This window comes from Heteronotia binoei, chromosome 8 (assembly GCF_032191835.1).
Source record: "Heteronotia binoei isolate CCM8104 ecotype False Entrance Well chromosome 8, APGP_CSIRO_Hbin_v1, whole genome shotgun sequence".
Lineage (NCBI taxonomy): Eukaryota > Metazoa > Chordata > Lepidosauria > Squamata > Gekkonidae > Heteronotia > Heteronotia binoei.
The window spans coordinates 25,953,880-25,966,217 of record NC_083230.1 but is presented as its reverse complement, the minus strand read 5'-3'; the positions used below and the strand labels follow the sequence as shown (position 1 = coordinate 25,966,217).

Below are 12,338 nucleotides of genomic sequence, written 5' to 3'. Positions count from 1 at the left end.
CAAACCATATTTTACCAACTTGTCAACAAGAATATTATGTGGAATCTTATCAAAAGCCTTACTGAAATCAAGATAAACTAAGTCTACAGCATTCCCCTGATCCATACATAGCATTGCGATGTCACCTGCTTACTGTGTGATTCCCTGATTCAACAAAGTCCACTCCATTATATTTGCTTTGATAATCTGAGGGCAGTTCACGTTGGATGATATGAACTGCTTTGTAAACAGCTGATAAATAGAAATTTTGAAATGATGTAAATAAAGTAAAATTGAAATGTCACTTTACATTGATCCCCATTTAAATTCATTGTATTTGTCACCAAAACAAGGGCAGAGAATACAAAAGGGTCACCAAAACAAGGGCAGAGAATACAAAAGGGAACAAAATACAGGTGCTGAAAAGTAGGATTGCCTTTTGGTATTAGAACAAGTTTATAATTCATTGTTCTGTACTTTGTTAATAAAAATGTTTTTTTTTTTTAAAAAAAGTAATAATTATGCATATCTGAAGAACAGAAAAAAATAACTGCTACCATACCATTATGCTGCTTTCTACGCAGCTTTGCTTGGAGCTATGTGCTCAATGTTTTGGGGGGATTCTGTTTGAATCATTTTTCAATTGTTGCTTATTCATCTTTACATGCCTCTTTTATGCACCTTATACTATTTAAAACATGATTAAAATAATAATGATTTACATTTGTTAATTTTCAGTCAGTCCAAGATGGTTTTATGGTACATTTTTTTCCACCTGTACATTACCCTGTTGTACTTTTTTGAGACAGAGAGCTCTTTTTTCCATTTGATCAAAACAATGAACAGAAAAAGATTGAAATTGATCCATTTCTCACTATTGAGGTGACTGGGGAACATGCCTCTCCTCCCAGCATTATTTTTGGCTTGAAAAATGGGAAAGTGAGAACATTCAACACAGGCCTGTTTGTTCAAAAGGCATTGTCAGATCTTTAAGAATGATAATATAAATTAATAAAAGGGATGGACTAGGGATGGACATGAACCAAACCACGAATCATGACTCATGCTAAAAATGGTCGATTCATGGTTCGTTCTGAACTGGTTTACGTAATTCTGCCACACCCGAACATGAAACAAACCAGCCCTTTTTCTTGGCATGTCATTTGGTTTGAATTTGGTTCATTTGTCCAGACAGCCTGGCACTGGCATGATTCCCCAGCCCCTGTGCTTCTGGTCAGTTTCCAGTTAAACTGACTAGACGCTGCAGCTCCACTCTCCCCAGCCCCCATTTCCTTATTAGCACACATGATTAAGTATACCAGAGTGGTTCTTGCAGAGTGTTAAACATAGCCAGCTATGCAAAGCATACAAGCTATATCTCATTGATGGCCTAGTTTGTTCTATATGTTTTACTATTTTATTGTTTTAAACTGTTGCAAACTGATGTATTTTAAAACCAAACTTTACGTTAGATTTTATATGTTGTAAGCCGCCCTGAGCCGCTTCGGTGGGAAGGGCGGGATATAAACTGAAATAAACTGAAACTGAAACTAGTTGATGGTTAACCAAGGACACAGCAAAATCAGAAGGAAGGGATGTTATCATTTAACTCTCTCTCTCTCTCTCTCTCGGCTTCGCGAACGAAGATTTAAGAAGGGTGCAATAGTCCACGTCTGCTGCAGGCTCGCTGGTGGCTGACAAGACCAATGCGGGACAGGCAGGTCCGGCCACAGTGGCTGCAGGGAAAAGTCTGATTTAGGGTTGGTGCTGTAGCAGTGCGATTCTTCCTACTTAGGAGATTTAGGAGATTGAAGAAGGATCATTTAACTACCGGCCATCGAAATAGAGGGGCACCAAAGAAGAGGTGCAAGGACTCCTTGAAGAAATCCCTTGGCACCTGTCGCATCAACCATCACCAGTGGTCTGACCTAGCCTCAAATTGCAAAGCATGGAGGCACACCATCCACCAGGCTGTCTCTTCCTTTGAGAACGCACGCATAGCTGGTCTTGAGGACAAAAGGAGATTGAGGAAGAATCGCACTGCTACAGCACCAACCCCAAATCAGACTTTTCCCTGCAGCCACTGTGGCCGGACCTGCCTGTCCCGCATTGGTCTTGTCAGCCACCAGCGAGCCTGCAGCAGACGTGGACTACTGCACCCTTCTTAAATCTTCGTTCGCGACGCCAAGCCGAGACTGGCCTGGAGTGTTAAATGTAATTTTTGGAATGGGAATTTTTAATGGAAGGCAAAAGCCTAAAGCCAAAGGTGCCTGAGGGTAAGATCTCTGCTACAGCAGTAATACTTCATACATTTCCTGCTCAGCATCTTTCTACTCCCAGCAACCACCCAACCTGGAAATTCAGCATGTGAAATCCTGTTAAGAAAAGTTTCCTCTCTTGCTCTCAGGTCTCATGCTCCATAGATATTACTTTTGCTGTCTGCTATTAATTCCAAAAGACCTAAAATGGAGAAAAAACTTTATTCTTGAACAATCTTAGCTCTAAATCAGTCACATCTGTGATACAATTCTTTTTCAGGACAAAACTATCTGGGCTGGAGGTATCAGCCTCAGAAATGGAGATCTAGCCTAAAATCTCATGAACTCACTGTGGGAGTGTATTAATAGTGTATTAAAGTAGTTAACTTCACTCATCACACTAAGTAGAGAAATGCATAAAGCTCACACAAGAACAAAAATCCATATTCGTGGAGAGACCAAAGTGGAATTTTATTTCAAACACAAGTCTGGTCTTTATTGAAGCAAGGCATGAAAAAGCTACTCTCCAGACTGGGCTCTTGAACTGCTTGGTATTTCTCCACATGATTCACAGCTGGCCCCGTCATTAGGCAAGTGAGCACTAGAAGGAGCTTCGTTTGGTTCTTGAATACCCAAAGGCTCTGCTTCATTTCTAATACTTTCTGCTGCTCCAAGCACGTTCCATTTGCATACAGGGCATGTCTGGTTCTTTAAAAGCCATGGATCAATACACACTTTGTGGAAAAGGTGTCTGCAACGTAAAACACGTGCCACGTCTTTAGGCTTGTATGTTTCCAAACATACTGCGCAGATCTCACTATTCGATCCAACCTCCTTGTCATCCTCCTTCAGTGTCCGAAGCTCAAGCTGGTTAATGTTTGTTGTGATGTCAAGTACTTCCTGGCATCTCTCAATTGGATTCCTTGCTCTTCTCAGCTTCCCAACGCAGTGATAGGTGCAGTATACCAGAATAAATGCCACAAACACAAAAATGGAGCATATGTAACGATTCAGCCCTGGGTAATGGCGCTTTCCTACTTCAATTGTTACTCCTATCTGGATGCCATTCTGAATCAAATGCAACATGTCCATGCCTTTCAGGTTACCAATCATAACTGCTACAATATCTTCTGCCCCAAAGTTAAACATTGGAAATATGTTATTGCCTGTGCCAGGAGAATTATAAATTATTACTCCAGCAGCTCCCTTTTCTGCAGCCACACTTATTTTTTTCCCAAAAGAACACTGTCCCCTCATGATGAGAGCAATCCAACTGATGGAGTCAACTGGCTTAACAAAATTGGTTAAGGAGCTACAGGCATTTTGGTGCAATTCTTCTGGAGGCACCACAACTCCAGTAACTCTCTTCAAAGGTGAGGCTTTGCCAAACACCCCAGTTTCTGCAATCTCCCACAGTGTTGTGTTTCTTACATGAAATGATATCTTGAGATTGGCTATCCAGAAGGCATCGGCTTGTGAGTTATGCATGAGCAGGAGACAGATGCTAAGATGTAGGGAACAAAATGATGTTACCCCTTGTCTCTGAATAGTAGGCCCAGGCAAAATCATTTTGGTCTCAGCCAAGCAGCCACAGAATGAAAAAATCAGAACAAAACAAAAATTGTCAATACGCCAGAGCCATGAACAGAGGGCATTTTAAAAAAAAGAAAATCTAAAAATTGTGGAGAAACAGGCCTCAGAGGATTTGCCTAAAGATATTGTAGACTTTTCTGCTGCAGGATCAAAAAGAAACAATGACTTTTTTGCCTTGAGTGAAGTAGTTCATTGTTGAGTAATGAAATTGTGACATCATGGACAACTCTTGGCAGTTACCACTATGTTACCTACATACAGAATCGTACTGCTACAGCACCAACCCCAAATCAGACTTTTCCCTGCAGCCACTGTGGCCGGACCTGCCTGTCCCGCATTGGTCTTGTCAGCCACCAGCGAGCCTGCAGCAGACGTGGACTACTGCACCTTTCTTAAATCTTCGTTCGCGAAGTCAAGCCGAGAGAGAGAGAGAGACCTACATACAATCTGGCTGACTCAGCATTCAAATATACATATTTGTTTCCAACTAGGATTGAATCCTCAAATGATGCATAAATTAATATAAAAATTTTGGAGCTTTACTAAAAACTCTGGCTTAGAATGTGAATCCTTTATGAGAAGTCTGGGGGTACAAAAACTATACCATTAAAGCTACTTGGTTTCAGATCTCACTAAGTTAGGATGATAGTACATGCACTTTGTACAATCCTGTACCTGAATGGTAGTTCTGGTAGCTGCAACCAGAACTAATGAATATTTTTAGCATTCCAAGGGAAAACACAGAAAGGTGCTGATACATCCCCATCTCTGTACATGTCACAAATAACGTGAAAACTGGTAAAATGTGAAACAGGCTGCTTGCACATCTCTCTTTATATGCCAATGAGCTATGGATTTCAAAACAAGCATCCCACAAGTGCAAACCCCAAACAGATAAAATGACTGGAAAATCCAAAGTTGGGAGAGGGAAGGAAGGAACTAAGGAAAGCTGAAATACATGCATTTATTTATTTCTTATTAAAAAATAAACTTATCTTACTGCTTTAGCAACGTAACATGCATAATTTATAACCTATTGGCATTAAAAAAATTATTCAGCAAGTTCATGCAACATAAAAATTGCTTAGTTTGCTACAAACCAAATTGTGAACATAGCCAACACCAGACCCAGAGCATGCGTGAGCAGAACAAACTGCATCATTTTATGTTATCTTAGCACTAGGGATAGACATGAACTGCATGACAAGCCAAAATGTGTGCCAAATTTTGGGCAGATCAGGGCTGGGGAGGCAAACTCAGCACATATGTGGTCTCTGAATGAATCTCAGAGCTGTTGGGCATGGCTTGGGGTGGTACAGAAAACAAAACCCATGCTAAATAATGGTGGGGTTGGTGTTTTCCAGCCTTGGAAACACCATAGGGCCCTCAAAAGCCTGACATACACGGCTGCCTGCCAATAACAGAGTTCTCATTTGTTGCAATGGACTCAGATCTATACAAGTGTAGGATGAGTGGGTGTTCCCTTTGCTGGTGGTGTGGTTTTGGATGGAAACAGTGTACTTGTGACCAAGAGCTTTGCTGCTGGGTGTAAGGGGGTTACTTAGCTAGCTTACTCAGTCAGGGGCCAGGGGGCTTTGCTTTGCCCTGGGTTCTTCTGTGTTGCGATTCAGGATTTTTGTTTGTTTGCTGAAAAGGGTGGAAAAATTGGGACTGAATTCGTCTAATTTCACATAGCATATTTGTTTAGTGGGACTTTCCTGCTGTCAGGGTCCTTAATGGTTTCTCTTTCTTTTTTCCCCACACCTTTTCCCCACTAGACCTTTAATTAGGGTTGCCAAGTCCAATTCAAGAAATATCTGGGGACTTTGGGGGTGGAGCCAGGAGACATTAGGGGTGGAACCAAGATCAAGGGTGTGACAAGCATAATTGAACTCCAAAGGGAGTTCTGGCCCTCACATTTAAAGGGACGGCACACCTTTTCAATTCCTTCCTTCATAGAATTGGACACCCTGGTCCAATCTTTTTGAAACTTGGGGGGTATTTTGGGGAGAGGCATTAGATGCTATACTGAAGATTTGGTGCCTCTACCCCAAAAAACAGCCCCCCCAGAGCCCCAGATACCCGCAGATCAATTCTCCATGATTTTCTATGGGAATAAATCTCCATAGGGAATAAGAGTTCCCAGCAGACATTTCCCTCCCTCCCCTCCCCCCACTTTCTGACGACCCTGAAGCGGGGGGAGGGCCTCCAAACTGGGGGATCCCCTGCCCCCACCTGGGGATTGGCAACCCTACCTTTAATCCTGGTTTAGCCCTGTCCCCAAGCTGACATTCTACGCTAAAATCATAGAGTCATACAGTTGGTTTCTCTGATTCTAGTGTAGAATGTCAGTGTGGGGATGGGGCTAAATCAGGATTAAAGGTCTAGTGTGAAATTTTATTTCACCATCCCCACTTTGGGTTGCAGTAAAATGAGGGCTTGCTCTTTGAGGATTTGTGGGGGAGGCTGAAGGGGAGGGGACTTAAACTTAGATCTCTGCCATTTTGTCCCACACATGCACACACACTGGGCTGCTTTGGGAGCAGGGGGTGATCTCTGTGTGTCTTTACTAGCCGCTGCTCTCCATTAGAACCAGTCTGCTTCCCCTTGGTGATCTGTTTTTATCAGCCTGCCTCCTTCCAGCCTCCATCTACCCTACCCTGGGGAACTTGTTCCACATCAGTGTAACTGGGGTGACAGCTGTATTGTCCAGCTCTCCATTAGACCCCACCAACTGACCCATTTGTCCTTGGGGGATGATTTGTCTTTGTCAACCTGACTCAATTCCTCCTCCACCCACCCTGCCTTGGGGGACTTGTTCCCGACTACTGTAACTGGGGTGACCACTGTACTGCCCAGCTCTCAATTAGAAACTCCTTTATCCTGCTTCTCTTTGGGGATGATCTGTGTTTGTCGGCCTACCAGTTTTTCTCCTTCGTCCACCATGCCTTGGGGGACTTGTTCCAGACCAGGATAACTGGGGTGACTTCCATTTACTCCCAGCTCTCCATTTCAACACCCCACATATCAACCTGCTTTCCTTGGAGGTGATGTCTTTGTCAGCTTGCCTTGGGGACCATGTTTCAGTCTCAGGGAGTGACTTCAGTGCCCAGCTGTCCACACCTAGTTAGAAACCTCCCTGCAACTGGCCTGCTTCTCCTCTGGGAAGGGCATAAATCTGAGGTTGTCTTCCTGCTTCCCTGCCTGCCTGTTTCCTTCTCTGGGAACTTGCCAATACTGACTTGATCAACTTTCCTGGGCTGCAGTTGGGTTGGGTGCTTGCTTGTTCAGGTCTCTGGAACCATGAGAGAGGGTGGAAAGGGTTACACACTTGTGGCTGTGGGAGGATGCTGTCACTTCCCTCTGTGCCAGGTGATTATGGGCAATGAGAACTGCCTCCCCAGCACATCATCGGGGTCTTGGCACCCACTTCCACTGCTCCATACATGTTCACAAGGCTCTCAGTCTTAACTGCTGCTCGAGAATTTTCAGCACTATCACCTAAGCTGCGGCATGAAATTCTGTTTGGAAAGAAGAATAATGACAGCAGTGACTTGGAGAGCGGTGGTGAAGATACATCCTCCCCTTCCACATCCCAAGATTCCCAACTCCCTACTGCTCCTGCTTCTATCAGTATGCTCTCATCCAGCACTCCCCAGTCCAATGCCAGAAAGCAGTTGAGCTTCTAGTGAGCTGTAGATATGAATCTCCAGCGCTAGCACTGCCTGATATCAGCTGCAAGGCAGAGCCCAAATGGGGAAAATGAGTCCAACATAGAGTATTTGGGATTCATAATTTGGGGCAGGTTCCTTTTTGCCCCGTTGAGAAGGTAACTTCAGGGCATAGCCAATCTGAATCCCAGCTGCATAGTCTTGGGAGGTCGATTTGAGCCACCTTGCCACATCCTTCCTTTTGCCACCTGGTCATTAACTCCACAAAATTCTCATTTCCTCCCACTCTACTAGGAAGGCAGGTGGCTGTGGAGGAACCCATCAAGTATACCTCAAGCTTTGTTCCAATAGGGGCTCCTCCATTCTCATGATCTGCTCTCTCTAAGATGCTATGGTCTATTGGCAGTTGGCTTAGGGTGTTCATCATTGCACTGGATGGGCTGAGCATTGAGTCATCCTGTAACTTGCCCCCCCCCCAAGGAAATCACAGTGCATGGCTACCCATGCCTACTCTTATCAGAACCTGCCTCGAGTCATCAGTAGTTGATGGACACCATAGGGTGGTTGTCCATGACTGAGTCAGTTCAGATTGCCAATTGCAGAAAGGCATTGCTAGCTTCTACATTCTGCCTCCTCATGTTCATGGCTCCATTTCCACATTGACAATGTAACTGATTAGAGGACACAGATGACCCTCCTCAGGCACGTGGGTGTCATGTCACAAGTGCCATGGCTTTTAGCCACCCTTGTCACTAGTCCTGCAGGCTAGATGAGTGCAGGGAGCAAGTCTGACTTCCAGAGGGAAGTAAATTCATTCTCATGGCACCATTTTCCATTCAGGCTATGTGGCCTACACATCCATCCCCTTCGAGTCACACCACTAGAAAGGTAATTGCAGGGCATTATGCAATCCCCACCAGTGTGCTGAGTTCAGGGGGTTCCTGATTCCAGTCAACCTCAAATTTCACTGAGGGGTGTGCTGTGACCAGAGAAAACTTATGCTTGGAAGTTGGACAGGTCCTCCAATACTCATTACCCACCAGCTATCCTCTTCCAGTTGCACCAGAAGCAAGGTGAGTCCATTGTGAGGCCATGGCCAATTCCCCAAGGCAGGCCAAACAAGTCCTGCTTCCCATGGCAACTTGTCTTCCTTCCCATGGCTGCTTTCCCTGCCCAGGCCACACAGTCCTCTCACATCCATCCCCTTTTGCCCACAATGCTTGCAGGGTGACTGGTTGCTTTGTTTGTTTGCTGTTGTGGCAGTGCACAGAGTCTGACTGTTGTCACTGTCAAGGTGATTGCAGTGACCACATGGCCAATTTCTTAATCAGGGATTTGTCCTGAAGTTTGCGTGGTCTTTCTGTATCTTTTTCTTTCCCTCTTTGCGTCTTTGCTCCCTTTGGGCCACAACTTTAGCCACCACCCCTTGTGCCCTGGCCACCATGCCACCTCCACCGTTCACAGATAAGGCACTTACCAGGCTCAGACTATCAGGCTGCTGTGAAGAACATGCAGTGTATGTGTGCAAAGCTTTATGGTAACATAAGCCAAGGCACCATCCAGTGCGGGATGCTGTGGTGACCCAGTCTGCAATTACCAGAGGGGGCTTCATGGCAACATGTCATCAACACACATTTCTGGCCAGCAGTCATTGTCAACACAGCAGGAGGTTCAGGTTGGCCCTGACCTGAACTCACTTTGCCTGCAGTGGGAGGGGTGGGCCTGTAGAGTAAACCTCCTACAGTGTGGGTGAATCTTAGGCCTGGCCAGGGAGCTGTTGTGCCCTCCCCTGTGGAAGAAGAGTGGGCCTGGGGAATCAGCCACCTGCCATGCAGGTGGCTCCTGGGCCCAGGCAGTGCAGGAAGATTGGCCCTGTCCTGTGCTAAGGCTACCTACTGTGTGGGTAGCTTCCAGTCCAGGGTGGAGGGGGTTGGCCCTGAATTCATCTGGTCAATGGAGAGAGGATGGGCCCAGCCATGGACACATCCATCCGCATGCGTCCAAGGGGGCAGTGGGGTGTCTATCTTGAAGAGGTCTGCTGCAAGACTGATGTCTCCCTTCTATTAGGTTGCACAGGGTCCATCCTGTCCACTCTATGGTTCAGAACCCACACTTGGCAACATTTTCTCAACAAGCACTTCTTTGGTGGGCTGTAACTAAGACCTCCCAACTCAGGCATGTAGGGGGGCATCTCAGGGAGCTCCACCATTAGTTTGATGCCTCGAGCTCACATAGGGCCCATTCTATAAACTCCAGAACCTGTGCCCATCATCTCCCCGAAAAGGACTTTCCCTGTCCAGGCCACACAGTCCTCTCACATCCTCCCCTTTTGCCCACAATGCTTGCAGGGTAACTGGTTGCAGAGTCCACCATCCATCCCTCTCTCCCTAGGGTTTGTTTGGGGGCACCATGTTTGGAGGTCCATAACTCAGACTCTCCAAAAATCCAATCCCCATGAAGGGCATGTAGCAGGGTATCTCAGGGAGATCCATTGTGGGGTTGATGCCTCTAGTTCGCACAGGGTCCATTCTATAGATATCTGAACCCATGCTTGGGTTCTATAGACATCTGAACCCATGCTTGGGTTCTATAGACATCTGAACCCATGCTTGGGTTCTATAGACATCTGAACCCATGCTTGGGTTCTATAGACATCTGAACCCATGCTTGGGTTCTATAGACATCTGAACCCATGCCTGACATCTCGCACTGCACTGCATCCTGAACTGGTCCAGTTTGGCAGAGCAGCTGGGTTTGGGACATTCAGGTTTTCCTGGTTTGTACCCATCCCTACTTAGCAGGTCTTTTTTGCCGTCTGAAAAGGAAAAAAATTAGCTGAAAACAGAAAACACAGGTTTTGTAATAAGCAAAACAAAGTGTATCACTTGGAGAGAACCAGATTCATACAGTCACCACAAGATGAGCAGCATATTTGGATATGAAGTTCAACTTTATAATATGAAAAACATTGAACTCTGTTATTTCATTTATACTTTGCACCCCAATGGGGACTCAAAAATGACTTACATCATTCCCCTCTCCTCTATGTTGTCCTCACAACAACTCTGTGAGGTAAACCAGTCAGAGAGTCACCTAGCAAGCTTCCATATTTTGTTGTTGTTCAGTCGCACAGTCAAGTCCGACTCTTTGCGACCCCATGGACCACATCAGGCCAGGCCCTTCTATCTTCTACCGCCCTCCTAAGTTCACTCAAATTCATGTTTGTTGCATCGGTAACACTGTCCAACCATCTCATGCTTTGCTGTCCCTTTCTTCTTTTACCTTCCATCTTTCCCAGCATCAGGGTGTTCTTCAGTGAGTGCTCCCTTCTCATTTGGTAGCCAAAGTATTTGAGCTTCAGTTTCCATATCTGACCTTCCAAGGAATAGCCAGGATTGATTTCCTTTAAGATTGACTGATTTGATCTTGCCATCCAAGGGACTCTCAAGAGTCTTCTTCAGCACCACAGTTGAAAGCATCTAGTCTTCAGTGTGGCCTTCCTTATGGTTCAACTCTCACAGCCATACATTACTACTGAGAATACCATTGCTCTGACTATACGGACTTTTGTCGCCAGTGTGATGTGTCTACTTTTTATTATGCTGTCTAGGTTTGTCATAGCTTTCCTCCCAAGGAGCAGGCATCTTTTAATTCCATGGCTGCAGTCACCATCTACAGTGATCTTGGATCCCAAGAATGTGAAGTCTGTTACTACTTCCATGTCTTCCCCTTCTATTTGCCAAGGAGTGATGGGGCCAGATGCCACGATCTTAGTTTTTTTGATGTTGCATTTCAAACTTTTTCGCTCTGCTCTTTCACCCTGAGCACAAGCTTCCATATAGTGTACCATGTATATTACGAAAAATTGTGGACAAAATTAATCAGACTTAAATACATATGCTTGAAAATATGCTTTGTTTACTGTATATTCAGGATATTCTCTAAAGCTGCCCCCTATGGACTTAATTCTTGTTCATGTCCTTTTTATGAGAACTAGGCTCTTTGTAGATTAATGCTGTCTCCTGTAAATTCAGGGTACTGACCAACTTTTTGTTTCACAGCTGCTACTCATTAATGAGACTAGTCTATAAATGATTAGTGCTTCATGATTTCATTAAGAGAGACTATACCTAGAAGAACTATTTGAATTTCAGTCACTGTTAATGTAAGATTGGTGCTTCAACTAATACCATAAGAGGATACACATTTTGGTAGGTGCCTGTAAATGTTCATAGATGGCTATGCATGTGGAAATTTGATAATATATTGGGTTTACTGTAGGCTGCTATTCGTGTTTAGTATTCAGCTTTGGTAGGAAATATTGTCTAATGAAGATCATGAATGAAATGATGGCATGATCCAGAAGCCACGTCGTATGAGAAAGATCTGTATTTTAAGGAACCTTACCAGCCTCTGCTGCTACTCATGACTCATGAGCAAGTCATGATTCTACAAAAATCAGCCTTACTGTGACTTGTTCCTTAAGGGACTGCTCTTTGTTCATATATAAGGTTCTTTAGCTTTCAATGTCCATAGAGTATATTCTACATTTCAACACTGAACTTTCACAGACTGTTGCCTGAATTGCAGTGGCAGCCCAGCAACCTGGGATTCTGTGCGGGGCCCAGTGGTGGCACAGCCGGGGAAAGTCCAGGTTCTGCACTGGGTTCAGCAGGTGAGTGGGTGGGGAGATGGGACCCTCTCATGAGTCTCATGGACCCCATGTTACTGTTGTTGTTGTTTTTTTAAATTATTAGCCTACCTTTCTCACTGGAACTCAAGAGGGATTACAAATACTAAGATGAACTATTCATTCAATCAGCAAGCAAATTACAAA

At 44.7% G+C, this 12,338-nt stretch overlaps 2 protein-coding genes across 3 annotated transcripts in view; both read right to left on the bottom strand.

The window, feature by feature from the left end:
• Positions 1 to 12,338, bottom strand: part of CADPS2 (calcium dependent secretion activator 2) — a 644,998-nt gene that overhangs the window by 516,695 nt on the left and 115,965 nt on the right. The window lies entirely within an intron of this gene.
• RNF148 (ring finger protein 148) lies at positions 2,708 to 3,811 on the bottom strand. Its single transcript, XM_060244548.1, has one exon. It carries the CDS (start codon positions 3,804 to 3,806, stop codon positions 2,757 to 2,759), a length of 1,050 nt encoding a protein of 349 aa, XP_060100531.1. The 5' UTR covers positions 3,807 to 3,811; the 3' UTR covers positions 2,708 to 2,756.